The 26,461-nt window shown below is 56.3% G+C and overlaps 2 protein-coding genes across 9 annotated transcripts in view; both read right to left on the bottom strand.

Annotated features, from left to right (window-relative positions):
• Positions 1-1,034: 1,034 nt before the first annotated feature.
• Positions 1,035-3,350, bottom strand: PRLH (prolactin releasing hormone). Its single transcript, XM_070423252.1, is given in 4 exon segments — positions 1,035-1,078; positions 1,081-1,197; positions 1,699-1,857; positions 3,338-3,350. Coding segments are annotated over 4 exon segments (333 nt in total).
• A 611-nt stretch (positions 3,351-3,961) lies between these two features.
• MLPH (melanophilin) overlaps positions 3,962-26,461 on the bottom strand; it is a 36,354-nt gene continuing 13,854 nt past the window's right edge. For 3 of the 8 annotated variants that reach the window (XM_070422472.1, XM_070422470.1, XM_070422471.1), the window contains exons 3-16: positions 24,784-25,005; positions 24,522-24,634; positions 22,896-22,934; positions 21,899-22,002; positions 20,610-20,744; positions 19,044-19,248; positions 15,680-15,819; positions 10,526-10,708; positions 10,117-10,272; positions 9,324-9,416; positions 8,429-8,506; positions 7,970-8,027; positions 7,357-7,457; positions 3,962-6,980 (exon numbers count right to left, since the gene is read on the bottom strand). In XM_070422472.1, the coding sequence (XP_070278573.1) occupies positions 6,885-6,980; positions 7,357-7,457; positions 7,970-8,027; positions 8,429-8,506; positions 9,324-9,416; positions 10,117-10,272; positions 10,526-10,708; positions 15,680-15,819; positions 19,044-19,248; positions 20,610-20,744; positions 21,899-22,002; positions 22,896-22,934; positions 24,522-24,634; positions 24,784-25,005 (1,723 nt within the window). In that variant the 3' untranslated portion in view covers positions 3,962-6,884. Of the gene's footprint in view, positions 7,075-7,356; positions 7,458-7,969; positions 8,028-8,428; positions 8,507-9,323; positions 9,417-10,116; positions 10,273-10,525; positions 10,709-15,679; positions 15,820-19,043; positions 19,249-20,609; positions 20,745-21,898; positions 22,003-22,895; positions 22,935-24,521; positions 24,635-24,783; positions 25,006-26,461 lie in introns of all 8 variants that reach the window. The other 5 variants (XM_070422474.1, XM_070422476.1, XM_070422473.1 and 2 more) reach the window with 5 other exon arrangements.

The raw sequence follows: 26,461 nt of genomic DNA, 5'->3' as shown, positions 1-26,461 counted from the left end.
CTGAGGGAGGGGCGGGGCCTGAGAGAGGGGCAGGGGCTGAGAGAAGGGCAGGGGCTGAGAGGGGCAGGGCTGAGAGAGGGGCAGGGGCTGAGAGAGGGGCAGGGGCTGAGAGAAGGGCAGGGGCTGAGAGGGGCAGGGCTAAGAGAGGGGCAGGGGCTGAGAGAGGGGCAGGCCTGAGAGAGGGGCAGGGGCTGAGAGGGGCAGGGCTGAGAGAGGGGCAGGGGCTGAGAGAGGGGCAGGCCTGAGAGAGGGGCAGGGGCTGAGAGGGGCAGGGCTGAGAGAGGGGCAGGTGCTGAGAGAGGGGCAGGCCTGAGAGAGGGGCAGGGGCTGAGAGGGGCAGGGCTGAGAGAGGGGCAGGCCTGAGAGAGGGGCAGGGGCTGAGAGGGGCAGGGCTGAGAGAGGGGCAGGGGCTGAGAGAGGGGCAGGCCTGAGAGAGGGGCAGGGGCTGAGAGGGGCAGGGCTGAGAGAGGGGCAGGCCTGAGAGAGGGGCAGGGCTAAGAGAGGGCGGGGCCTGAGAGAGGGGCAGGGCTGAGAGAGGGGTGGGGATGATAGAGGGGCAGGGCCTGATAGAGGGGCGGGGCTGAGAGAGGGGTGGGGATGATAGAAGGGCGGGGCCTGATAGAGGGGCGGGGCCTGAGAGAGGGGTGGGGCCTGAGAGAGGGTTGGGTCTTGAGAGAGGGGCAGGGCTGAGAGAGGGGTGGGGATGATAGAGGGGAGGGGCCTGATAGAGGGGCGGGGCCTGATAGAGGGGCGGGGGGCTGAAAGGGCTATGCTGCCCTCCTCTGGGCTGGAGCAGAGCGCAGCCTGAGCCACCTTTGGGCGGCTTGAGTGGAGGGCACTGGGGCTGCAGGTGACCAAGAAGGTTCCAGCTCCTTTATTCTCTACTGGGCTCTGAGTGTCTTCCGGGTTTGTCACCACACAGACGCGTGTAGATGAGGCAGCTGCTTTTATTAGGATTGAAGGGAAAGTCGTCCCTGGCGGAGGGGGACGGGGTTGGGGGGAGGCTCCGGGCTTACTCCTTCTGCGCTGGGTTGTCACCCATCCTGGGAGGGCTCAGTGCCTCCTTCCAGGGGGAAGCCGACCGCTGGTGCCACAGGCTCAGCTCCGGGGCATTCCTCAGGGCCACTCTCCTCCGTCCGAAGCGGCCCACAGGCCTGATTCTGCGGCCCGTGTACCAGGCAGGGTCGATGTCCGGGGCTGGAGAGAAAAGGCGACTCAGTCACAATCTGCGTTCCCGGGTATGCTCAGTGCCCTGCCGGGTGGTGTTGGGGGCAACTGCCTGCTCCCCATGGGGCTCTGAGCTCACAGGCCAGGCTGGGGCCCACCCACAAAGGAGGGGCACCCGCAGGGTCAGCGACACCTTTTCTGGGTGGTGTGGGGTGGCTTTGGGAAACAGGAATTCAAACTCACACCAGGACCAAGGACTAGTCCCCTCCTCACCCCCACCATTCTGTGTCAGCACGGGACCAAGCAGACAGGAGCCCCGGCCACCCTGGTGGTGGGAAGTGAACCCTGGAACGCGTGCTGGACAGGGACCCTGGGAAGCAGGTGACAGGGCCACTCTGGGTTGAGGACTGCTGAATACAGGCCGACCCCCCAGAGCTGGGCACTTGGTAAGGACGTGCCCCAGGTTAGGAGGTGGCTCTGGGGTGCAGGGGTGGGTGAGGGAGGCTGACATCTGGGTGGGTGGGCACTCACTGCGGGTCTCCATGGAGTGCTGGTGGACTGGACATGTTGCCCCTCGCAGGGCCAGGCCCAGCAGCAGCAGGCACAGGAACCAGGCCTGCAGCACCTTCAGCCCCCTGGCTCCTCGCCGAGGCCCCGCTCGAGGTGGGATCCCACACGGGAGGGCTCGGCCTGGGGCAGAGGAGGCAGGAGCAACGTTAAACACGTGTGAGGGCGCCTGTGTACAAAGCTGGGAGCCTTAGGGAATGTGAGTGCCGTGTGTGCGTGAGAGAGTGTGTGCGCACAGGTATGTGAGGGGTATGTGCAGGCATGAGCTTGTGTGTACATGTGGGAGGATGTGTGTTCCTGGGAGTGTGTGTGTGAATTCTCTGCTCCGTGCTGGGTGGGCATGAACACAGAAGTGGCAGACCGCCTGGCACAGCCCCGTGCCTCCGCAGGACCCTATTCTGTCTTCTGCACAATGAGTGTTCAATGAGGTGGTCATGTGTGTCAGCCTCTGTGGCTCCGTCATGGGGGCACTGACCCTGTGTCATCAGAAGGAACCGGGAGGTGTGTAAGCTGTGGGTGCAGAGAGGCAGGCTGTCTGGAACAGCTCGATCTATCAGTCTGTCTGTGTGAGGGAGCGGGGGGTGTGGGAGGCCTCTGCATGGCTGTGTGCTGTGCACCAGGCCTGGGCAGGGAGGGTAGAGGTGAGGTTTGTGAGGAGCTTCCCGGAGGAGCCCAGAGGAGCTGCAGGGGTGGAGGGAGCCCAGCCTGAGTCAATGCGGGGAGTTGGGGACTAGGCATGGACCAGGCTCAGGGGCTGGGACCCCAGTGCAGGGTTCTTTCCCTCCTGCCGCCTGTCCAGTCCTGCCCCCAGGCCCATTGGGGGATGTGAGTAGATAGCTGGGCATTGTAGGAGGGTCAGCGTCCTATGTCCGTACCAAGAACACCCCCGTCTCCATGACCCCTGGGACCTGCCGCCAGCCGCAGGGCATCCCCCTACAGACAGGGGCACTGCAGGCAGCAGAGGGGCCAGATAATGCATTTTGTCCTGTGGGTGGAGGCAGTGACCTGCCTGAACTGGTCCGTCCAGCAATTCCTGGGTCCTCTGTCAGGTTCCCCACCCTGTCTGTCTCAGGGAGGACCCCTCTGCCCACCTTGACTTTCCAGCCTGTCCCTGAGCCACTCAGAAGGTGCTGTCCACCTGGGTGATTTAAAATGCCACCCTTTTCTTTTTTGGGTGTCACACAGGGGGTGGGGGACCCCGACCAGGAAATGGAGGTGCCACCCTGAGAACAGAGTGTAAAGAGATGCTGCTTTCTCCTCCCCAGGGGCTGGGGTTCATGCTGGATGGAGGGCACCTCAGGAGAATGTTAGCAGCGCCTGGCTCCTGATCCCCAGGGGGATTCCTTGTCTGCATTCTCAGTGGGGTGCAGGGGTGGCCTCCCCCCTTTGCCTTCACCATGGACAGCACTTGAGTCCTAGGGGCCCTGGGCAGGCAGGAGTGGCCCTCCCTCAGACACATAAACCGTGGGGTGGCTGCCCCTGCCTGTTCCTGCCTCTCCCACCCAGTGCTAGCCAGCCTCGCTGCCGGAAGAGCCAGCATGGCCTTCGTAGAGCCCGGACCCAGAGGGAGATTTGCAGAGTGACAGTCCCCTGGGCTACTCACCGCTGTTCCCCATGATGGTGTCGAGCGTGGCCAGTGTCCTGAGTGTGACTCAGCAGGAGCCAGCCTACCCCTTTTATAGCCCCCGGAGGAAGCAGCCCAGCCCCCTGACGCCCCCCTGTCCCCCTGGTCCCCGCCCCCCTCACAAGGGGACGTCAGAGTCTTTGTCTATTCTCTTTTCCTCTATTTTTTTTTAAACTCTCATCAGCGATGTGATTTGTCCCTTCCTGGGTTATATAATTTCATTTGGGCCAAGTGGTTTTAAAACACATTAGCCTTCCTTCTTCACGCCGGCCTTGGGGACACGGCAAAGTCAAGTGCCAACAGTCTGGGTAGCGCGTGAGCCACTGCCTCCCACACAGAAAGGCGACCGTGCGGCCACTCCTTCACCTCCTCCAAATCATGGTGAACGGAGAAGTCGCCATGCCGGACACATGGTGAGAGGAGAAGTCGCCACGCCGGACACGACCGTGTTACGTCTCCACGAGCCTCCTCAGTCTGTGGCTTTCCATGGTGACATTCTCATACACAAACTACTCTCGTCCATTCCATTGCTTAAGATCGGTTCCTCTCTAGGCTTTTACAAGTCTTCATCATTAATGTTTTCAATGAGCAAGTTTATTAATATCAGGAAACAAATATGTTGAATTTTATTGTAAAAGCAATTTATACACCTCTGGAAAGAAATGAACACATGTAGAAAAATAGAAAAACACACACAGAAAGAAAGCACAATAAAAGTCAAAGAAGCGGATCGTTTTCACAGGCGATGTGCTTCCTGCTATTGGTTTCCCACATCTTTTCTGGGTCAGTTCATCATATTTATATGTTTTTGAGTCTCATTCTTTTCATTTAACAGTTACGTCCTCGAGTTGAAATAACTGACAATATCCTACCATTTAACGTGGACCTAGACACCTAACTCATTTGTGTTCTGAATAATTAGATTATGTCAAAGGTCACTAAGTGCTGTTGAGGGCAGTGTCAGGGAGCCTGTCCTGGGGGAGGAGACCTGGGTGGCCCCCTCAGGCATGTAGGCTTGTGATAGGACATGTCATGTGACCATCACTTCTCGGAAATTCTTCAGGGCTGTACCTTCCCCTCCGGGAATTGGCTGCCCATTCCTGGTGGCCAGCAGGCTCCCTGCGGATCTGGGGTCTGTGAGCACTGGTGAGGGGGCAAGTGACTGGGGGCTGGGCAGTGGAGGGTGGGTGCAGGGCTGTGATGGTGGCTGCAAGGTGAGGTCATCGGGGGTGGATTCCATCAGAACTGGAGTGTCTCAGCAGTGTTTCTTACGAATCGTGGCGAAGGGCCGCTGTCCGGAGATGTGCTCCTGTCTTGGAAACGGGCCCTCTGGGTGGTCCCCACAATTGTGTGCGCAGTCAGGGCCACCTGGAGGCAGCTGCCTGGGCATCACCATGGGAGCACGTGTGCCAGTACAAGTGTGTGGGCACACATAAGCCTGTGTGTACATACACGTGTGCCTGTGTGTGTAGGGGGGACAGTAAACCCCTTTCAGCAAAGTAGCTTTGTCACAGAGTGGCATTGGTGCCCTACCACTTTGGGCCTTCACCAGTGGGTGTCTGTAGGCAGTGGGAGATGGAAAATGAAAGGTATCAGTTGAGGAAAAAAAACCCTAAATAAAATATTTTTTCTTCTATCACCATTTATTCTCTTTATCCTCTTCTACCTCCCCCACCCCCTTTAAATAAAATATTAAAGAAATAAATTCAGCAATGTACTAAAAACCTAATTATCTTGACCAAGTAAGGTTTATCCCAGGAAAGCAAGAGATTTTTCCTGTTGGAAAAAGTCATGAGGTGACTGAGGGGCGTCGAGAAGTCTGGAGTGGTCTGGGAGATGCAGAGGATAGAGTGTGGTCTGATGAGGGGCGGGAGGGGCAGGGTTGGGGTGTGGGGCCTGGGGTTTCTGGCTCCAGGGCTGGGTGGCTCGGATGGGAGCTGTGTGGATGGGAGAATGGATGAGTTCCGTGGCGGCAGGTGTTGGAGGAGCTGGAGGGATGACCATGTGACTGCTCTGTGCATTAGTAGCTCCTTAGGGAGACCTGGGTCATGGACCAAACACAGTGTGAACAGAGCACAGGTGGCCGTGAGCAGGTTCTGGGGCACAGCACCCCCTGTCCTGTTGTAGGAACATGGAGGGACATGGAGGGCAGCCAGAACTGCCTCTTCTTTGACTCCTAGGAGCTCACTTTGACTTTAGTTTACTTTGTGAATAAGGACGGATGTCCATAAAAAACTGGCCTCCCTTCCACTTACAAGAACCTTTTAATCATTTGTAGCATTGACTTAGGAGCAACACCCTCTAACCAGCCTCCGTTCTGAGAAGGGGCCACAGGTCCACCTTTTCCACCAATCCCAGCATAGCCCGAGGCTGGCTCATTCCGTCCCCTGGAGGCTGCCTTTGCACCGGGCACTGTCCTGGACGCAACCCCTGAGGTGACCTGACAATGGCTCAGGGTGGAATCTGTGCAGCTGTGGGTGGGGCTTGCCCACAGTCAGGTCAGAAGTCTCATCATCAAAGGCCCTTGGGCATCACTTCTCCATCTTCCTCTTTTGGGTACCATGTGAACTGGACAAGACACCCATTGAGATTGCCAGGTTGAAGCTCACCCAACATCACTGCAAGAGTATAGAAATCACAGCAGCAGCTCCAGGGCACTGCCTCGCACCAAGGGCTCCATGTCCTCCTCTTCAAAACAGGCTTAAATTTGATCTGAGGTTTAAATAAACCAGGGAACCTACAAAACCACAGCCAGGCTTGGGATGGGGCGATATGGTTAGTTTCTGTGCTCAAAGGCAGCTCTGGAGGCTCACAGCGGGCTCCTCTTACAACTGAAAGAGCCACACAGACACCCAGATGTAGCCCTGAATCCTAGCCTGTCTGAGATGGTGGACTTAGGGCTCATCTATGGAGCTTATGGCAAGAGGCCGGCGGGCACCACTCATTGGTCCTGGCCCTCTGGGCCCCAGGCTGCTGCCCCATGTACATTGCCATCACCGCCTCTCCCCACAGGTCCTCTAGGTCTGTGTCTGGGCACTGATCATATGCCACTCCTACCATGTGTATGCTCTGCCCTTGACCAGAGGGTAATGTCTCCCAGTCTGTGACCCACAGATGAACTTGCAGAATAGGTATATATGGGGGGCGGGGTGTCAGGGGCTCTATTCCTCTCTCATTATTCAGCTGATCATGGGTTCAGTTCCTTCCTTGTATTGATGCCCAATTTCCTTCTCCAATTACAGCCACACAGAATACACACACACCGGCCTGGCCCACACTCTCATGCACATTGTCATTCCTTTCTGTTCCATTCATGAAATCGACATAAGAAAGGCAGCAGTGAACGGGGTGAAAGTTCTTGCTGAATAGGTTTTCTGTGTGTCCTTCAAAAAATTTAAACAACATTGTCCTGAAGGAAAGATGTAGCTTAGATGTCTCTCACGGATCAGAACAGGCTGGCCCGGTGGCCTGGGAAGTTGTCAATGAATGGGGGTGAGCAGCTGCAGGTCTGAGGACCATAGTCATTTCACAGGTGGGGTTCCATCACCGACGGTGTGTCTTCCTGTTTCTCCACTGGATGGTGTAGAATGGAGAGTGCAGGGCCGATGGGGGGACATCCTGGCTGTGGGGGAGGGAAAGCAAGGCGGGCTGCTCTGTTGCTCTGTCCTGTTCCCAAGAACCTCTCCTGCTTAGGGCTGATGGGTCATTACAGGTTTCTGCAATGCACAAACACACATGCACAATAAGCATGCATAGATGGGTATGCACACACATGCACACATAAGCATGTGCAGATGGGTATGCATACAGATGCACACATAAGCATGCACAGATGAGTATGTACACACATGCACATATAAGATTTTTGTTTAAATCTTTTGCCAAGTTTACATGTTACTTTATCCTAATTTTCTTCACTCCGAGGACTTATTACCAGTAAGTAACCCGCCAGGCCACAGAATTTCGAAGACACCTCCGAGAACCAGATGAATCCTTACCGAAAAGCTGTGGTGGGCGGTGCCCCTCCTGCTGTTGGGGTTTCTCTGTGTCAGGGAGCCGCGGTACACAGATTTCCGATCAAAGGACTCGTCATCTTTGCCTTTGGGGAAAACACGGGGGTGGGCTTATTAATCACACACTCACCCCAAACAAGTGTCATTGCCTCCCAAGAAATGAACCAAGTAGCAGAAAAATGGACATTTCCCCCTCGGAGAAGTTTTCTCTGCATTCAATAGTTTCAGCAAAGCACCCACATCTTAGCAACTGTGCCAAGGAGCGCTCTCTTTGGAGCAGGCACGAAAACCCTACCTCCCTGGGCCCGGAAATGTTCACCGGGGGCAAAACAACAGAAAGGTCCTTGCACTGGTGTGCGGCCCGCCACTCCTTTTCTTTACTTTTGTGATGTGACAGCGGCCTGAGGGGGTGGGACTCATCCTCAGGAGAGGGTCCCTCCTCAGGGCCTTGGTTGTGAAATCCATCACAACAGAGGGTCCTGCAGGTGCAGGGCGTGAGCTGCTGCGTCCCACGGATGATGTGGAAATTCAGAGCTCTGCTTCCACGCCCCAGAGCCCATCCCTGCCTGCAGGGAGGAGGGACGCAGGCGACTCTTACCTTGACTTTCAGGGGAATTGCTGAACTTCCTCCTCAGAAGGTAGGGCCCCGCCATCACCTGGAAGGAAGGAGATATCTCTGGGCTTCACTCGACTGGAACTTAGAAACACTGGGAGCCAACTTGGGACCTGTCATTCTTCCAGATTCTAAGTAACCGGGTGGACTGCTTCTGCTCTTAGGCAGTATTTGAACCGTTTACCATATTAAAATGCATGCTGTCAATCATGTAAGCACCCAGTGCCAGAATATAAAAGGTGCTTTGCTTGGGGGAGCTGCCGACATCGGGAGGCGAGGCTGTGAGGGCTCCTCCCGCACCCACCCTCGGCTCAGTGCGTCTGAGGCCACCAGCCTGCGAGGCTTGCCAGTTCTCCACCACCCCTGGACCTGCCATGCTCTGGAGAAGAGGGGTCCACTTTTCACTCTTAGTCTGGCCTTTAGGAGTGGGAGGGAAGCACGCACCTCGGCCCCATCGGCAGGGTCTGCAGGTGGGTCCTCGGGACTCTGGCCCAATTTCCCAGCAAGTCGGGGCAGAAATACCTGGAGAACAAGGAAGAAGCCTGTCCATGATCGCTGCCCTGTGTCCCTTCCAGCCACGGGGCCAGCTGGACACGGGGCGGCGTTCTCTTTCAGCACTCGCTCAGGAATGCGGGGGAGGCACGCTGGCTCTGCCAGACAGGCCACTCGGTGCGCTGGGACTGGGGCACGGCCAGGTTTAGCAAATTAAAATACAGAACGCCCAGTCTGCTCTGAATTCCAGAGAAACAGCAGGTCATTTCTTAGTGCATGTCCCAGTATGCACAGGCCACACTTACACGGGAAGATGATTCATCGTACATGTGACATTGAGCTTTAACCAGCATCCTGTGTTTTACCTGGCAGTCCCGTCCGGGACTCTCCCAGGAACATCTTTCATTCTCGGCCAGGTGTCCTCACCATGTGATTTTGCCTGAACATCCCCGACCTGACCCAGGAGAGATGTCGTGGGGGGCCCTGCTGCCCTCCCCACCCCCTGTTCTAGGCACACCATGTCAGTGGCAGTGTGTTAAGATGCCAACACAGGTGTCCTCCTTCAGGTGCTTCCTCTGCACTCTGAACTGTGCCCCTGGTGTCTTTCAAATCCTCATGGGAGCTGAGGGTCCCTCATAAAGCACTTTCTCGAGTTAGAAAACAAGTAATAAATGAAAAAGAGCTCCCACAGGGCACAGCTCACGATGGCTGTTAGGACACTGAGGCAGCAGTTCAAGGAGGGGGAGATGTCTGGCCCGGGGCTCTCAGTTTCACGCCCTGGGGTGGCCCTGTGGGCCTGGCCAGGAGTCCGGGCTCCCAGGCCCCGGGCACTGCAGCCTCCACTCACCGGGAGCTTAGATCTCCTCCGGGGCTTCCCTGAGGGCCTCACTGTGAGCCCTGCAGCCCGCAAGGCTGCGATCCTGGCCTCGATTTCTGACACCTAGAGGATCAGTGGAAACAGACAGATGTCACTCAGGAGTCCCACCTCCGGTCACAGCCCTGGAAGACCAGCTGCCCTCATTCACCAATTTTACTGTTTTCTCCTTAAGATTTTACTGTGTTTCCCACCCAGATGTACTTTCTGGGGTCCCATTCCATGCAGGTGCCATGGGTGTCGGGGAGGGGCTGGGTCACCCCCAGCTGGGAGCAGAGTCTGAGGGACAGGCCCTCTCTTCTCTGTGGGTCCCTGGGGGGAGGGCTGAGCAGGGCCCAGTCACTGTGACTGTCCCTGGGAGGCCTGCTCTGTCCTCTGACCTTTGTCACCACTGACAACTCCGCCCTTACACCGAAGCTCTGGGCCCAGGCTCCTTGGGCCAGAATGTGGTCCTGAGCCCTGGGCTGTCCTAACATCTTAACTGCTCCTAGAGAAGCCCCTCCATGAGGTGGGGCAGGGGGAGTGCCTGCATCTTCCTCTAGTGGCTACAAACCCCGCCTGCCCCTCTCTACAGCAAAGGGGAAGGGACAGGGGTGAGGCGAGGGGGGTGGGGTGCGATTCCCACAGGGACCCCCAAGCTCCTGTTCTGAAGCTGAAGGTGCTCTTCTGCGTGAGCCGCTGGGGAGCCCCTCCCCTCCTGTCACACCGTCAGGGCCCCACCGCTGTCTGTCTAGGGGAGCCATCTGCTCCCGAGGCTGTGGGCTACCTCGCTCTCCGTCTGCTGAACCTCAGAGGCCGTCACGGCCACCCTGTCCTCCAGCTGCGACAGCGCCTCGTCCGGGGTCCTGGCGGTCTGCATGGGGCCTTGGGGGTCGGGGGGGCTCTTTTCCCATCTGTGTGTTTGGCCTGAAGACATGCACACCTAGGACAGGAGAGACTGCAGGCTTCACCAACAAGGACCTCATCCTACCATCCTCTTTTCTCTTCACTCCTGGAGCTGGGCGGGCAGACGGTCAGCCAGGGGCTGGGCACTGTGCGGCCCTTGTCGGGCTCCCTCACTGACCTCCAGGGGTCAGCTGTCTGCCCTGGGCTGGGCTGCTGGGTTGGCTACAGACTGTTGACCCCTGGCCCTACCTCTGCCCGTGTCCTGTGGAGACTGAGGGGGGCGGCCTTACCTCTGGGGTCATCCGGGGGAGGTCCTCCAAGGAAGTGCTCCTGTCCAGCTCCGCCCCTTTGTCCTTGCCTTCCTCCTCGGACGAGGCCCCCTGGTCACTGACATTGCTGGTCAGCTCCTCCAGCTTTCTCTTCAGGGTCTCCTCCTCCACGTCCGCCTCCGTGGGCTCGCTGGCACCGGGACCCTGAAATGAGCAGCGAGCGGGTCTGGCTCAGTGGGCATCTGTGCGCAGCGTACTTAGAGGCAGGGCTCTGGGAGGGGTCGCACCCCCGAGCACACCTGAGGCTCCCGCTGAGCCGTGTCTCCGTCCACTCTCCAGGTGAGCTTGCCCAAGTCCCTGTGCTGGGCCCAGTCCCGGCCGCTCCTGGTGATCCTGATGCCACCAGGCCATTGAAGACCCACCATTTATCTATTATACATTTATTTGTAATTGTAGTTTACATGCCATATTGTATTAGTTCCCTGTGGACAGCAGAGCGATTTTCCATGAATACACCTGACAAAGCCATCCCCACAATGGGGCTAGCACATCTGTCAGCGTGCGTGGTGTGGAGGCTGCTACTGGCTCTGCTCCCTATCCTATACATGACACCCCAAGACTTATGTTATAGCTGAGAGTTGTACCTCTTACTCTCCCCCTTTTCTGCTCAGCCCCTCACTCCCCTCCCCGCTGGCAACCATCTCTTTGTTCTCTGTATCAGTTTGTTTCTGTTTTATTTTGTTCATTGTTTTCTTTTTATAGATTCCACATATAAGTGAAATCATGTGGTATTTGTCTTTCTCTGTATGACTTATTATTATTGTTTTGTTAATTCTCACCCAAGGCTATTTTTTTCCATTGCTTTTTGAGAGAGTGGAAAGGTGGGAGAGATGGGGGCGGGGGGAGAGGGAGTGAGAGAGAGAGCGAGAGAGAGAAATAGCTACATGAGAGAGAGATACATGGACTGATTGCCCCCTTCACATGCCCAGAGTAGGACCAGGGATCAAACCTGCATCCCTTGACCAGGAATTGAAGCTGAGACTCCTTGGTATGTGGGCTGCCACTCTAGACATTGAGCACATAGACCAGGTGTCAGTACGACTTATTTAAAAAAAAAATATTTTTACTGATTTTCAGAGAGAGAGGAAGGGAGAGGAAGAGAGAGAAACATCAATGTGAGAAATGACATGGTATCATCTGCCTCCCGCACACCCCTTACTGGGGATCAAGCCCGAAACCCAGGCATGTGCCCTGACTGGGAATTGAACCCGCAACCCTTCTGTGCACTGGACGATGGCTAACCAACGGAACCACACTGGCCAACGCTTTCTGTACTACTTATTTCACTCAGCATCATGCCCTCTACGTCCGTCCGTGTTGTCATAAATTGCAAGATTTCATTCTTTTTTTTTTCAGCTGAGTCATTTCCTATTGTATATATGTATCACCTGTTCTTTATTCTCTCATCCACTGCTGGGCACCTGAGTTGCTTCCATATCTTGCCTATTCTAAATAACGTTGCAGTGAACGAGGGGTGCATAGGTCTTTACTAATTATTTTCTTAGTTTGTGCTTTTAACAAAGGGGCTTCCGGGCCCTTTTGTTAACAACAAAACCGCCTTTAACAAAGGGGCTCCGGGGCCCTATCTCCAGGTGGGTCAGCAGACATTCCACTGCTGACGTGCGCTTACTCATTCCAAAACTCTGCAGCCGAGGAACAGAAACAGTGGCCAGGACACAGCCCACTCCCACCAGCAAGACCCAGCACCCGCCCCCTGGGAAGCACCAAACTCCCAAACCGTGGATGGAACCCTGAGGCCGTCACCCAGGCCATGACCCGGGGAGGGTGACCAAGACACCCATCTTCCCACACCAAGGGCTCCACTGGGCTCCACTTCCTCTGGGACACCCAGAAAAAGCTGGGAGAGCACCCTGGGGAGATGAACAAGGCAGGAGGGGTGACAGGTTCACCCAGGCTAGGGAGCTGGACCTGAAAGGCCGACGGGGATCGTTCCCGGGGGCAGCTCCTGTCCCGAGCAGCACAGGGAGGCGTGAACTAACGAGGCCAGGCCGATCAAACGAAAACTCATTATCTGGCAGGAGCTGCGGGTCACTGATGGGCCAGGAGACAACTTCAAGTGACTGAACATACAGCTTCCTCATCCCTTGAATCACCAGGCTCTTGAGTCGCCAGAAGCTATTAGCTCCCAGACGGGGACATGAGAAAATCAATGCTTGTTCCGTTTTCTCCAGGCCCAGCGGACGCAGCCTTCCTGCCATTATCTCTCTCGAGGCTCACCTGGGTTTAGCAGAGGGCAATGGCCCTTCCGGTGGAAAGGTCCTCTGCATTGTTCGGGAGGTAATTAGTTTGGTCGTCACAGCACCGAGAGCCCTGAGCGGGCAGAGCCGCCCGCGGAAGAGCGAAGCTGAGAAATGTCACCTCGAGGGTTTCGCTCTGGAGTGGCCTGGAGTGGCCCTGGTAACTGAGCCCACCTCTGGTTGCACTCAGAGTCTAAAGAGACAGCGGTCAATACCTCGGAGCAGAGAGCCCAGCAGACAGCCTTGTGGCCCTGAGGAGTCAGGACGCTTGGCTGCCACTTCAGGCCTGGAGAGGAGGGGCCAGACCCACCAGTGCCAGGAGTGTCATTGTGAGATGTCACTTAAGAAAGATAAACTTCCCACGATGACAACTGGGACCATTCTCACCTGTGGTTGGTGGAGGTGAGCAGGAAGTGGGGGTAGCACAAAGGAAAGGCAATAGGCCGGCAAAGGAGCTAGGGGGTTGGCGTGGCGCTCTGAGCAAGGCCAGGTTGGCACCCAGGCCTCTCAGGGGAGGGGAGGCCTCCGGGACAGCATGCCCACCACAGATAGAACAGCCCCGGGTTTCTACCTGGTACTGAGAGCCACTGGGGCCATCAGACACGCCCGTGCAACACCTGCTTCTCAGGTACCAGGAGCCACCTCCATGCAGCTGCTGAGCCTTCCCTCTCGGCCCCCCAAATGGCCACGGCTTTGGCGGTGGCGTCTTCCCCTGTGTGAGCCCCAACTGTCAGGGTCATCATGTTACTAGACTCGTACGGACGTCAAGTATGAACGGGTGCCTTCAGCTTGTGGGCAACAAAACCAACATTTATAACTTGCAAGCACAACACAGACACCGGCCACGCTTAAAAGGAACAGCCATAATTTGGGACTGGCGAGGCTCCTGCGGGGAAACCGAGTCCTTGTCTGCAGCCTGAGCACGGCTTCAATGTCCCGGGGCCGGCTCTCGGGAGCGGGGGGCTCACTCCCCACTGTGGTGAGGGTTAAGTGCTGGGGCTCCACTTCCACTTCCTGCCCCCGCCACCTCAGCCCCGTGGAAGTGTCCTTCATGCGGCATGCTGTGCCATCTCTGGCCTCCTCTTGGGAGTCTTTCCTGAATGTTCCTCACCCAGAAAGTCCTAACCATGGGTACAAAGCAGAGACAGGTGACCGATCACAGGAGGACCATTCAGATTTGCCCCAATAAAACATTGCTCTGGAGAACTCAGGCCATGTCTGTGAGTCTTGGGGTTGGAAAGACTGCTCTATCCTGGAGGGAGGTCTCTGCTCTGGGGGAGTCTATTCTGGGGAGAAGGTCTCTTTCCTGGGGAAGGTCTCTATCCTGGGGAGAGGTCTCTGTCCCAGGGGAGGACTCTATCCTGCTGAACAAATGACCAGCCTCACCACATGACAGCCCAGAGCTTGGCCTATGGGTCCCCAGGAGGGGAGCTCCACAAATGCACCCTCCAGATCTCCCAGGAGGGGCCTCAGGGGAGGCTCTGTGCCAGGCACCAGCGTGCAGAGGAAGCTGGGCCTGCACTAACCCAGGCTCCTGCAGATGTGCGAGAGACCAGCCTCGGGGCAGCTATGGCTCAGGATTCTCCATCCAGAGCAGGGCCCATGCACCCCGTCTGGGTTCCATGCTTCAAGAGTCATCAGTTACAAAATGGCCCCAATCCTGCAATTTTATCCATAGGAGTCAGGGCCCCATCAGAGACTCTGGCGAGTCGGAATCAACCTGGTAGGTCACGATGTTCTCGTCTAAAACAGGATTGCCTTTCCCCCAATAAAATGTACTTGCCTGTTCTAATCAGTTGACTGTAAACGGGCTTGTGATTTAATTTCAGTGAAAAGAACCTGTGGTACCCAAAGGAATCTTGTGATGAGCTATGTCATAAATCAGTGTTTCTATGTGAGCCATTCTCACTAACTTAGGACTTAAGTACTTTAAGTTGAATTTTCTTTTCTTTTCTTTTTTTTGGTTAATCCTCACCCGAGGATATTTTTCTATTGATCTTTTAGAGAGAGTGGAAGGCAGAGGGAAAGACAGAGAGAAACACCGATGTGAGAGAAACACATGATCGGTTGCCTCCTGCACATGCCCTGGGAAGGAGCCTGCAACCAAGGCACGCGTGCCCTTGACTGGAATCTAACCTGGGACCCTTTGGTCCACAGGTGACGCTCTAGACCAGTGATGGCGAACCTTTTGAGCTCGGTGTGTCAGCATTTTGAAAAACCCTAATTTAACTCTGGTGCCGTGTCACATATAGAAATTTTTTGATATTTGCAGCCATAGTAAAACAAAGACTTATATTTTTAATATTTATTTTATATATTTAAATACCATTTAACAAAGAAAGATCAACCAAAAAAATGAATTCGTGTGTCACCTCTGACACGCGTGTCATAGGTTCGCCATCACTGCTCTAGACACTGAGTCAAACCAGCGAGGGCTAAGTTGAATTTTCTTAAAGGAATTAAGTTCTGACCCTTGCTACGATGTGAATGAACCTCAGAAACAGCAGGCAGCCAGTCACAAAGGGTCCTGCGTTGTATGATTCCAGAGTCATTTTGGATGAGTGATCCAGGACAGGCAAATCCACAGAGACGCAAGGCGGGTGGGTGGTGGCTGGGGTTGGGGAGGGTGACTGGGGGTGACTGCCCAAGTTGGGGTGGTGGGCAGGGTTTCCAGTAACCCCTCCACCATGGGAGCACACACATGTGTTTTGATGACATCACTCCTCTCTGTTAAGTAGGCTTGTGCAATCTTATAGCTTTAAAGTATGGAACGCTGTGATTTCTCTGATATGACTTGGTTTTAAAATGAAAGGGCTCCCCTCAAAGAAGCTGCCAGGAGTCTTCCCACGCCCCGTACCTGGCTCGCAGGTGAGGTCCGGCCGCTCTGAGTGGAGAGGTGGGAGGCTGCCCTGTGGGCCTGCATGCTCTCTTCATCCGAGGTGTCCACGTCGGCCAGGCACTGCGAGGGGAGCTGCTCGTTCCTGATGACGCTCGCCCCTGGGGAGGGACAGTGGGTTTGGATTGTTTGGGGTGAGAGACTGAAAGCCAATGGACATGTTTCCACTGCAAAAATGAGAGATTGGAGCAACTGTAGACGTGATTATATTCTTGACGTTATGGGGCTGAGACCCTTCAACCAGAGTAAGTTCCAGCAAGGAACTTCAGGACACAGAGGTGGCCCGGCGCTCACCACAGCCCAGATGGTGCGAAAGCCACGGTGCCAACGCAAATGCCCTGTAATTGCACCACACCGAGCTCCACGTGTGTGGCGTGTGGGTCCCAGAAGTTTCCAGGAGTGGAGGTGACTTTAGGAAGTCTTTCCACACTGGTCACCATGGGCTGTTTTTTGCCAGAACAGTGATGGGCAGATGCTAGGGGCATGGGTTACCTGGGGTGTGGCTGGAAATGCTGATCCTGGGCCCCAGGTGGGGAAAGCTCACTATCTCCACCTCTTCACCAAAAAGTACCGGCCCCCACAGAGCCACCTGGAGATGGGTGAAGGCGGAGCCCTCAGGGTTGGCCCTCACGTGGAGAGCACCTCGCATACAACACTGCACGGGAAAGTCACATGTGCAGGAGCCACGTCTGCACCTGCTGTGGGCAGCCGTGTGAGTTCCGCTGACAATCTGAATGAGCTTGTGGCCCGGGCGCAGGGGGGGTGGGGGGGGGGCGGTGCGCCAGCCCTGCTGACACTGGTTTCAGCCTTGAGACCCTGTGCTGAGGACATAATGAAGCCTGGACAGCTGGCCACAGCGAGACACTGAATGTGTGTTGTTTTAAGCTGATACGTTTGTGTAATTTGTTACCAGCAATAGTTAACAGGCACGACCTTCTCACTTAATATCTACAAGGGTGGGCTGACTTGGGCATTGTAACCCTTTTCATAACCAGGACCCTGAGGCACGGGGGCTGAGCGGCTTGGTCGAGCAGCATGCCATATTCCATCAAATCCCAGACCGTGCAGTTGTTTGATGCTCTATTGGGAAAGCAATAATATTGCCCATCACACTCCCACACATGCCTTTCTTACCACACTCCCTGTGACGAGCTCCCAGGGTAGAGATGGGGGAATGTGTCTTGGCATCAGTGAGGTAGGGTAGTGGGTCTACAGCCTGGGCTTGACTCAGAACGGCAGGCCTCCCAAGAGCCTTTTCTCAGCCTGATACCGTCTCTGTACCTCCCCAGAGGCCCTACCTCTTGTCCCCCAGGCCCTACCACCGAGCCCGCAACCTGGGTGATTAGGGACCACGGGAGGAGATGAGTGTGTCCAGTCTGCATGCTCAGTCGATGTAGATTCACTTACTCATTGTTCATCAGGGGAGGTAAAACCCGCCTCCCCCACCCAACGCCTCCAGGGTCCTAGTGGGTGCGTGGATCATGAGATTATGGTCCCTTTAATATAATGAAAAGGGAGAATGGAAAGTGGACAGACGGTGTCTTAACCACATTTCGCAGCTGCATTTGTGGATGGTTGTGCTGCATGTGTGATCTTATTTGCCCGACGTCAGCAGGGAGTCTGACTCTGACCGCACACACACTCCCACAGGCACAGACAACACTTCGGGATTTCATTAGGAAGCAAACTGTCTGGCAACAAATTCAACTGAGAAAATCTGGGTTCTGAGCACCTACAGACTTCCCCATTCATGGGGGACCAGGCAGGTGGCACCCCCATGGAACTGCACCAGGGGTCCCCAGCAGCACCCTGAGTCCTCAGCTGTGGAGATGCCCTGTCCCGGTCAGGACGGTTGGTCCAGTGACCATCAGTCTGTCATTGCAGGAAGACCTGCATGTCCCTACCCTGCAACAATGTCCTCTGTAAAGGTGGCAGCGAGCCCTGGGGGTTTGGCTCAGTGGATAGAGCATTAGCCCAAAGACTGAAGGGTCCCAGGTTCGATTCCAGTCAAGAGCACATACCTCAGTTGCAGGCTGGAGCCCTAGCCCTGGTCGGAGTGCATGCAGGAGGCAACCAATCGATGTTTCTCTCTCTCCATCTCTCCCCCTCCCTTCCTCTCTCTCTAAAAATCTATATACAGTGGGGCCTTGACTTACGAGTGTCCCGACTAACGAGTTTTTCGAGACACGAGCCGTCTCTCGGCCGATATTTTGCTTTGAGTTGCGAGCTAAAATTCGGGTTACGAGCCAGCTTCAGATACCCCACCGCTAGTTGGCGCAGTGAACGTCACAGTGAACGCCACAACCTCAGCTCAGCATCACGTGTCTCACTCGTTCACTTTTGATTTGACATACGAGTAATTTGAGTTACGAGCTCCGTCACGGAACGAATTAAACTCGTAAGTCAAGGCCCCACTGTATAGATAAAGAGGTAATATGCTAATTGGTCCTAAGGGTGTCCCAGTCACACCGTTCAACAGGTTGTGCACACACAGGAGCTGGTGGGCGGGGATGGGGGTGGGGACTTGCACCACTGGGACATGAGGCTGCTGCCGGGGGTGCCCCCCTCCCTGGTGGAGGCGTGCGCAGGCCTGCAGTGTCACCTGGCCTGGATGGGGGCATCAGGATGGGGCCGGGGCCTCGGTGGAGGGCTCTCAGCACTCCTGTGCTGGGGTTTGAAGGCGTGGAGAGAAAGGGAGAACAGATGGGCAGTTAGGGGGATAAGGCAAGGAGGGGAGTGCAGATAGGCAGTTAGGGGGATCAGACAAGGAGGGGAGAGCAGTTAGGGGGATCAGGCCAGCAGGGGACAGCAGTTTGGCAGTTAGGGGGATCAGGCCAGGAGGGGAGAGCAGTTAGGGGCATCAGGTAGGCAGGCAGGTGAGCACTGAGGAGCCAGTGGTTCTGGATTGAGAGAGGGATCCCAGATTGGAGAGGGTGCAGGCCAGGCTGAGGGACCCCCCTCCCCTACCCCGTGCATGAATTTCGTGCACCGGGCCCCTAGTCAATATAATAATGTCCTTGGATGAGGATTAAAAAATAACTAAAAAAAAAAAAAAATAAATAACTAAAGGTGGCAGCAGCTGTGTGGTCAGGCCGGGGTCAATGCTGGTTACCTGAGTGCTGCACACGGAGGGGCACACGGAGCCCGGGGGAGGCAGGTGTCCATGAGGTTTGTCAGGACTGCACATGCCCGTCGATCACAGGGAAGGAATGGGCTACTTTAAATCAGTCAGTGTGTCTGCCCAAATTGGGGTGGTGGGCAGGGTTTCCAGAAACCCCTCCACCATGCAGAACCCAGCTTGAAGACAGCAGCCAAGGGCACCTACCAGGAGTGGCAGCGATCCCCGGGGCTGCTGGGCAGGACTCTCCTAGCAGGCAGAGCTCAGCGCGGGCATCCCGTCCGGCAGGGGAGAGGCTGTCTGTCTGCTCTTCTAGGTGGGGGTGGCACCCAGAGGCCCTGGCATCAGCCTCCTGCAGGACCATGGCCTCCTGGGAGGCGGCCTCCTCCGCGCAGGGCTCACCTGTGAGGGCCTGAGCACATGGGGCCTGTCAACCGCTGGAGGGTTTGGCCTTGGGGCAGCTCCTTGGCGTTTGGGTCTGTCTCGTCCACATCCGGAGGGCTCCCAGGTGTCCTCTGCTGACCGAGCACCACACACCTGCCCTCTGGCCCTTACATCGCAGTTCCCTTCAGTTTCAGAAACCGAGCTTTCATGGCCTATTCTGCATCCTGTCTCCAGAGAAGGAGGTTGGGGCCTGACCCCTGGGCCAGGTATCACACAAGGCGACAGAAACACTTCTGACGGCCTCGGGGCATAGACCAAACCCAGAGACCAAAGCCCTGAGCAAGTGGGCAGGAAGTGTGTGTGTGTGTGTGTGTGTGTGTGTGTGTGTGAAGGTCAGAGAGCCAAGAGTGGGTGGGGGTGGGGCAGCCCCTTGGCTGTGAGCCCCACACCCCTCCCCACCCTTCCTGGGGCCTGGAGAAGGTTCCCTCTACTGTGCCATTGGTCCCCAAGGAAAGGGGGCGCTGAGGGCGTCAGGGAGCCACATGCCCCCACTCCTTTCCAGCTTGGCTGTGCCGGGGCTGGGGCAGGAAGGAAGTCGCCCCAGGCCCTGGAGGCCAAACAAAAGGGAGACTGCACCCCCCAGATTTGCAGCTGGAGCAGGACCCGTGGCCCAAGGCTTCTTGGGTGCTGGCTCCCTGCCCCACTATCCCATCCTCAACAGAGGTCTGCCAATCAGGCTGGGCAGGCCCAGCCTTGCCCCAGCTGTGGCCAGGCACTGCCTGGGCTCAGGGGACCCCCAGCGTTGGGCTGAAGCTGGGCGTCACTCTGGGTCTTGTGCCCAAGCTGCATGTGCCCTGTGGGTGAAGGGCACAGCCACTGGTCCTGAGAATGACCCTGAGAGGGGAGATCATCAGCTCTCCCAGGTGGTGGGGGCTGGAGCCTCACACCACCAGACCAAGGTCTTGGTCCCCAGACCAAGGTCACAAACCTAAGGAGTAGAGTGACCACGTGTCCTGGCTTCTGGGTGGGCCCTGCGGATGCCACACTGCTGCTGTGATTATTAACGGCAGCCTCTTCCACTGCAGGACTATCCTAGTTTGGGTAATAAAGCCTGTGACCCCCGCTAATAACACAGAGGTCCAGACACGTCCAATGCCTGGGCAGACGCCGGTCCTCCGTCTGCCTTCCCGAGTGACGGGGCTCTGCCTTACTTCTGGGACAAGCACCTACCCTGAACCCTCCATGCCCCTCACTCAACTGCCCTGCACCCCACACAGCCATGCTTTTCAGAGGGTACTTGAGGGCCTAGTCCTTGGAGGGTGTGACGCTTCTGGATCCTGTCCCTGACCTGAGGCTCCCAGGCGGGGTGGGGCAGGAGAGTCCACTCACCTGCAGGCTGTCCGGGGCGGGTGGGACTGAGGACAGGCTTGGGGGGTGACTGCAACACCCCGCGGAGTCGTCAGAGTCGGCCTCGAAGTCCAGGCTGTGAATGGGGAGGAGGCGCTTTTTCTTGGCGGGCACAGGCTGGGCAAGAGGAGAGTCAGGGTCAGTGGACAGGGAGGACCAGACGCCCCTCACCTGGGATGTGGGGTGGGCCCTCAAAACCAACCAGATGAGCCCCAGCTTGGAAGCCGCACCGAAAGCCTGCCCAGAGCCCACCCACCCCTCACAGGGTCTGCAAGCCCAGCACCCCTCACAGAGACGAGCAGAAGCTGCTGATGGACACACGGCTGCCCACACATGCCCAGGACACAGGCCCGGGGAGGCGGCAGCCTTGGGGGCAGGTAGGCTTCGGGTTCCCCACCCTTGGGGTTTTAGGCAAAAGAGGGGAGCCCGCTGGGGAGGCCGACGGGGGAGGGAGAACTTGTGCACATTAGATGCAAGGTCAGGGGTTAGCTCTGACCCCCTGACGGTCTCCATCCTTCAGACAGATGTGTAGGGAAGAGTGCAGACACTGGGGAATGTTCTGGAAGCTTAGGAAGTGGCACAAACATACTTTTGTCATCAACAGATGCATATATTCCCCCCTCCCCCACCCCCTAGAGCAGCCAGCTCGACCTGGCCAGCATTACGTCTCTCTCCAAGTGGCTCCATCTATACTCATCATTGCCTGACCCACCCCTCCCTCCAACCTGCTCCCCTTCAACTGCTCCCCTCCCATCATCCTACCCAGAAACCCTAGGGGTTACTTTGCGTGTCTTTATCACCATAAATAAATTAAAAATAAGTGAAAACAGAAACAAACACCAATAAAAACAAGGCTCATGTTTTGTCCTAGAAAAAAGCAAAAAAGCTCGCAGAGCCCAAGGGATTTGCATCCCTGAAAGGTGCAAAGGCCACCTTAGGATGACACCAGTGTGCCCTCTGGCCCCTGCCCTCCCAACCGTGCTCCAGCGGCCGAGGCCGAGGGCCAGGCAGTCTGCGGGTCTAGGCAGCCTTCTCTGCAGCCTCTGCCCACCCACAGTTTGCTAGGGCTTTCTCAGGTGCCGGTGACCTTATGCTGAAAGTATTCTTCTATCTGGTGCGAATCGCCCGCAGAGATGGTCCGGGCTTGGCAAAGGGAGGCGGAGCCTTAGCGCTCAGGCTATAGTGGAGCCATGGGAGCACTGAGACTTTTAGGAAGTCAGAACCCAAGGCTGCAGCCCCGGGAGTGGTGGGAGTGGTTGGGGAAGACTTACTTTGCTGCCAAGGGGATGGGTCTGAGCCCCTGTGTCCAGCTCTCCATCCGTATCGGAATGCTCACTGTCTCTACTTCTCTCTCCTGGGCTTGGCTCAGGCCCACCTGCAACAGACACCTGCATGACTCCATTTAGGGAGAAATAGATTGGAGGCAAACCCTTTGTCTCCCCCCCGACCCCCACACCTATCCTTCCATCCACTCACCCTCCCACCCACTCATCCATCCGTTCCTCATCCATCATCATCCATCCATCCACCATCCACCATCCATCCATTTTCCATTCACCATCCATCCATCGAAAAACATCCAGGCAAGACCCTCTGCTGACCTTACAATGACCTATCCGAGCATCAGTTCAAGCTGGTTCTCATCACAGCAGAAAACCAGTGCTCTGCATCAGTTTTATCAGGGTCACACCTGCAGGTATTCACCCCAGTTACTGACCCCTTGAAGGAGGCTTAGAGCTAAGTCTTGTTTTTCCCAAACAAACCACTTCTCCCGAAGTTTCTTATCAGCAGCCCGGCCTCAGGCACAGCTGGGAGGGAGTGAGGCTCAGTCCCGGGCCCTCTTCTTCCTTTCTCTGCCCCTCCTCTGCCCCCAGACGTGAACACCAGCCAGCCAACTGGGGGCCCCTCTCTGAAGAGTGACAGTCTTGAAACTCACGTCAAACAGCCAGACCGAGGGCATTGTGACGTGGACTCTGTCGGCATCGAGGGAATGTGGACATGGGTTTCCAAAGGCCCAGGTGTGTGTGACCTGTCAGGGTGGTGTCCCTGCCCCTCTGCTCGAAATGAGCAGGATCTCCACGACCCTTTGGTTATCAGCCCCTTACATGACCCTCTAAACCTGGAACAAGGCTTTGATATGGACCCACCTCTGGCTACTGAGTCACAGGTAAAGAAACCCAAAGGATTTCCCATGTTCCTGACATGGAGCAGATTTCTTGGTGGGGAGGTGGAAATGAAGATAAAAGCGTCTGAGCAAGAAGGACTTACTGTGGAAATCGGGGGAGCTTTGTGTTCTGCCAGACAAACCTACAACCAAAGAGGAGGGGCTGAGAAGACGCCCTGCGGGGAGCTGTGAGCTCAAGGACAGGAGAGAGGCGGCTCGTCCCATCCACCTCCACCCACACTGCTTCCTGCAGCTCCTGCCATCCAGTCCTGGGGCCCCTGGGGAACCACCGCTCGGCTGACCCAGGGTGCCCCACAGCTGCACGGGGTCTGCAGCAGGTCCTGGCTGGGACTGCAATCGTTTGTCTACTTTCATTAGCCATACAGCTTCCCCAGCCTTGTGCTCCTTCCCTGCACCTTTCTCAGGGAATTGTGTTTGGGGCCCCCAGCAGGGAGACAGTCCTGGGGGAGGTCACTGTAGGGACCTGAGACCAGCCTCCCACAGGCCAGGAGCCTCTGCGGTGGCTAGAAGCAGGGTTCCTGCTGCCCCACAGCGCCACCTCCTGGCTCTTGGTGACAGTTTTGAAATTGGCAGGCTCCTGGCCACTTTGACTCACTCATTGAGCTCTGGACCCTGGGACCTTCTACGTCAGCGGTTCTCAACCTGTGGGTCGCGACCCCTTTGGGGGTCGAACGACCCTTTCACAGGGGTCGCCTAAGACCATCAGAAAACACATATATAATTTCATATTGTTTTTGTGATTAATCACTATGCTTTAATTATATTCAATTTGTAACAATGAAATTGGGGGTCACCACAACATGAGGAACTGTACTAAAGGGTCGCGCGGCATTAGGAAGGTTGAGAACCACTGCTCTACGTCATCCAGATTCCTGAGCCCACCCAGGTCCCTGGCAATCAGCACCTCCCATGGGGGGGCCCAGGTCCTCAGGGCTCTGATGTGGCCTGTGGTTTCCTGCCACAAGCAGCCGACTTTGGGGGTGAGATTTCAGATGCTTTGTAGCGTGGCTTTTCCTGTGCTGCCTGTGGCTCCTGCCCCTGCGCCCTGCGGAGGGCCCAGCCAAGCTCCTTCGGCTGCAGGAAGACCCTTCACTGGCTCCTGGCTGGCGGAGCGGGTATGGGAGGTGGGACTTTTTTGGGCTCCAGCCTGAGACAAAGATATTAGCCCGGAAGAAGCAGCTTGAGGACGAAAGGAGAAAGAACCCCCAAGAATGAGGAGACAGTCCCTCCCGTGTTGCTGGGGCCCTCCTAGTCACGTCTGTGGTCTCAGCGTGGTTGTCAGGAGGCCTCTCTCACTCTTAAAAATGTCCTGGTTTGGAGGATTTATCAATGTGTCGCCCTCCAAATACTCCACCCAGGGAGGGAGGACCTGGGGACATAAAGTACGAACTAGGCCCGGCTATTCCATCAGCTGCCGAGTTTGAGAACCTTGGCTGTGAGTTCTCCACTTGCTATAGAGCTCTGAGAAAACACGATTTCAGGGGGTGGGGATGTCAACATGCAGGACTTCCCAGGGCCAGGCCCGGCCAGGGTGCAAAAGGCTGCACCTCACTCAGCAAGCAGCCAACCCCATCAAAACATCAGGCACAGGGACTGACAGGTGCGCAGACGCAGATGCCAAAGGAATCTGCTTGGTCCTGAAACAGTAAAACATGCCTGGGAGCAAAACATTTTCCGAGACCCCACCCTTCCCTTCACCCACTCCTCACCTCCCCCTGGCAGCCGCCCGCAGAGGGACCGGATCACTTTGGCACTTCCGAAGCGCTTGAAGCGGGCCCTCACGTGCCCGTAGTACCACTCCAGGGAGCCCATCTTCACGACTCTGCAGAGAGATGGAGCTCAGGCCTGCAGCACTGCTGTGCCCAACCACCACGCACACGTGCCCATCATTCTTCAGATAGCCGCCCCCCCCGAAGGGAAAAGCCACCCCTCAAAGCCATCAGGGTCCCTGGATCTCCAGGCCCCGCTCACCTGGCCAGGTGACAGGGGTGGCAGAGCCAGCCCTCCTCCTCGGGGTGGGCGTGGCTGCAGCCTTGGCAGGTGAAGAGGCGGCAGTCCAGGCACTGCCGTTTGGGGGCCTCCAGGAGCCGGTAGGGCTGCAGGCAGTGGGCACAGTGGGTGTCACTCAGGAGGGCCGCGTCGGACACCAGCTCCCTCTGGGAGCTCTCCTTCTTCACCTTGCCCTTGAGGCCCCTGAGGGAAACAGCAGAAACAAGGAATACGTTGGACATCTTGTTGCAACAGTCTTTGAATGTGTGAGCACACACACGGGATCCTTCTCACACACCAACACGCTGGATTCAAACGTGCATATGGGTAGGTGGGAACTTATTTTTATAGACATGAAATGGCATTTAAATCTTTCTGTGACTGTTCACAATTGTGTATTTTCCCAGGATGCACATGCATGTCTTTCACGCGTTGTCAAAGGGGCCACAAACCACAAAGGTTCCGAGTCACAGGCTGGGGCAGGTCCCACCGTTGCCTGCACCACCTCACGTAGCTCAGCATAACAGAAAGAGGCAGTCAGGGGTCCCGGGCCCATGTTCAGGTTGGAGGTCCTGGGCCTACATTCCTTCTCCAGCTCTGAGCTGGAGCCCTGAGCTTGCTGACGCAGAGCTCAGAGCTGGGGGACTGAGCTGAGGTGTCCTGGTTGGCTGGGTGAGTGCAAACATGGTCATGAGCATCTGGTGTCTAGTCTTTCTGAGATGGGTGGGTGGGTTGGTGGATCAGGCTGGTGGTTCTGGTCGGGCCACATGGTTCTCCAGAACCCATCTGTTCCTAGTGTAATTGTGTAAGAGGAGGTTAGAGAAGAGAACGACGCAAGAAGTTGATGAGCTGGACAGAGCGGAAGTCACAGAGAATGCAGAGAAAAGGCTCATTAGATGGCGGGTGAGGCCGACCCTGTGCCCGTGAGGCCCCGGCCAGTCACGTCCACTCTGCCACACTGACCTGAGCTAATGGCCTCAAGCTGAGGACAATTCCCACTGGGTGCACATCAGGCTGGCACCCTTCGGAGAACGCCGATGGGCCACTGCGCCCTCCCTGCCATGGTCACAGAGTCCCGAGGGCAAAGCCAGCGGGCATTTCCTCAGTAAGTGGTTTGGGTCTCTCCCAGCAAGGGAGCATGTTGAGCTGACTCCCACCTCTGTCCCTGCAGAGCATGGCTAGGATGGGTCCCTTGGAGGGTGTCCGGAGCAGGAATCACTCGGCCCCCGGAGTTCCAGGAGGACCACAGTCCTAGACCATCGGGGCTGCAGTAACAGCTTCCTGGTGAATCTGCCAACTCAAACTGCCTGGGAAACATGCCCCATAATGAACATAATGAACATGTCGCCTTTGTTCTATCTCAGAGAATGTCTGCCAGATGTAATATTTTAGTTTCAGATGAGATCAAATTAATCTGCTCTTAGTGACACAATTGGACAGACACAGGTGCCATTGTCCTCTGAGAAGGCTGCACAGTGGTGGGGCCCCAGAGGTTGGTGAGGCTACGGGCAATGGAGGGATTCCGAGGAGCTCTGGAGACCAGCGCTGGACCAGGCGGGGTTGACCGCACCTCACCTATTTCCCTCTCCCAACGGTTATGAAAATACTCACCAAGTTAGACACAAAAATAAGACTCCTGTCTCGGCTTTGAAACCATATG

Source organism: Myotis yumanensis, unplaced genomic scaffold (assembly GCF_028538775.1).
Source record: "Myotis yumanensis isolate MYYU_CA2020_CCGP unplaced genomic scaffold, mMyoYum1.0.hap1 SCAF_8, whole genome shotgun sequence".
In the NCBI taxonomy this organism is placed as follows: domain Eukaryota; kingdom Metazoa; phylum Chordata; class Mammalia; order Chiroptera; family Vespertilionidae; genus Myotis; species Myotis yumanensis.
Note: the sequence above shows the minus strand (reverse complement) of the source record. Positions and strands in the feature narration are given on the sequence as shown.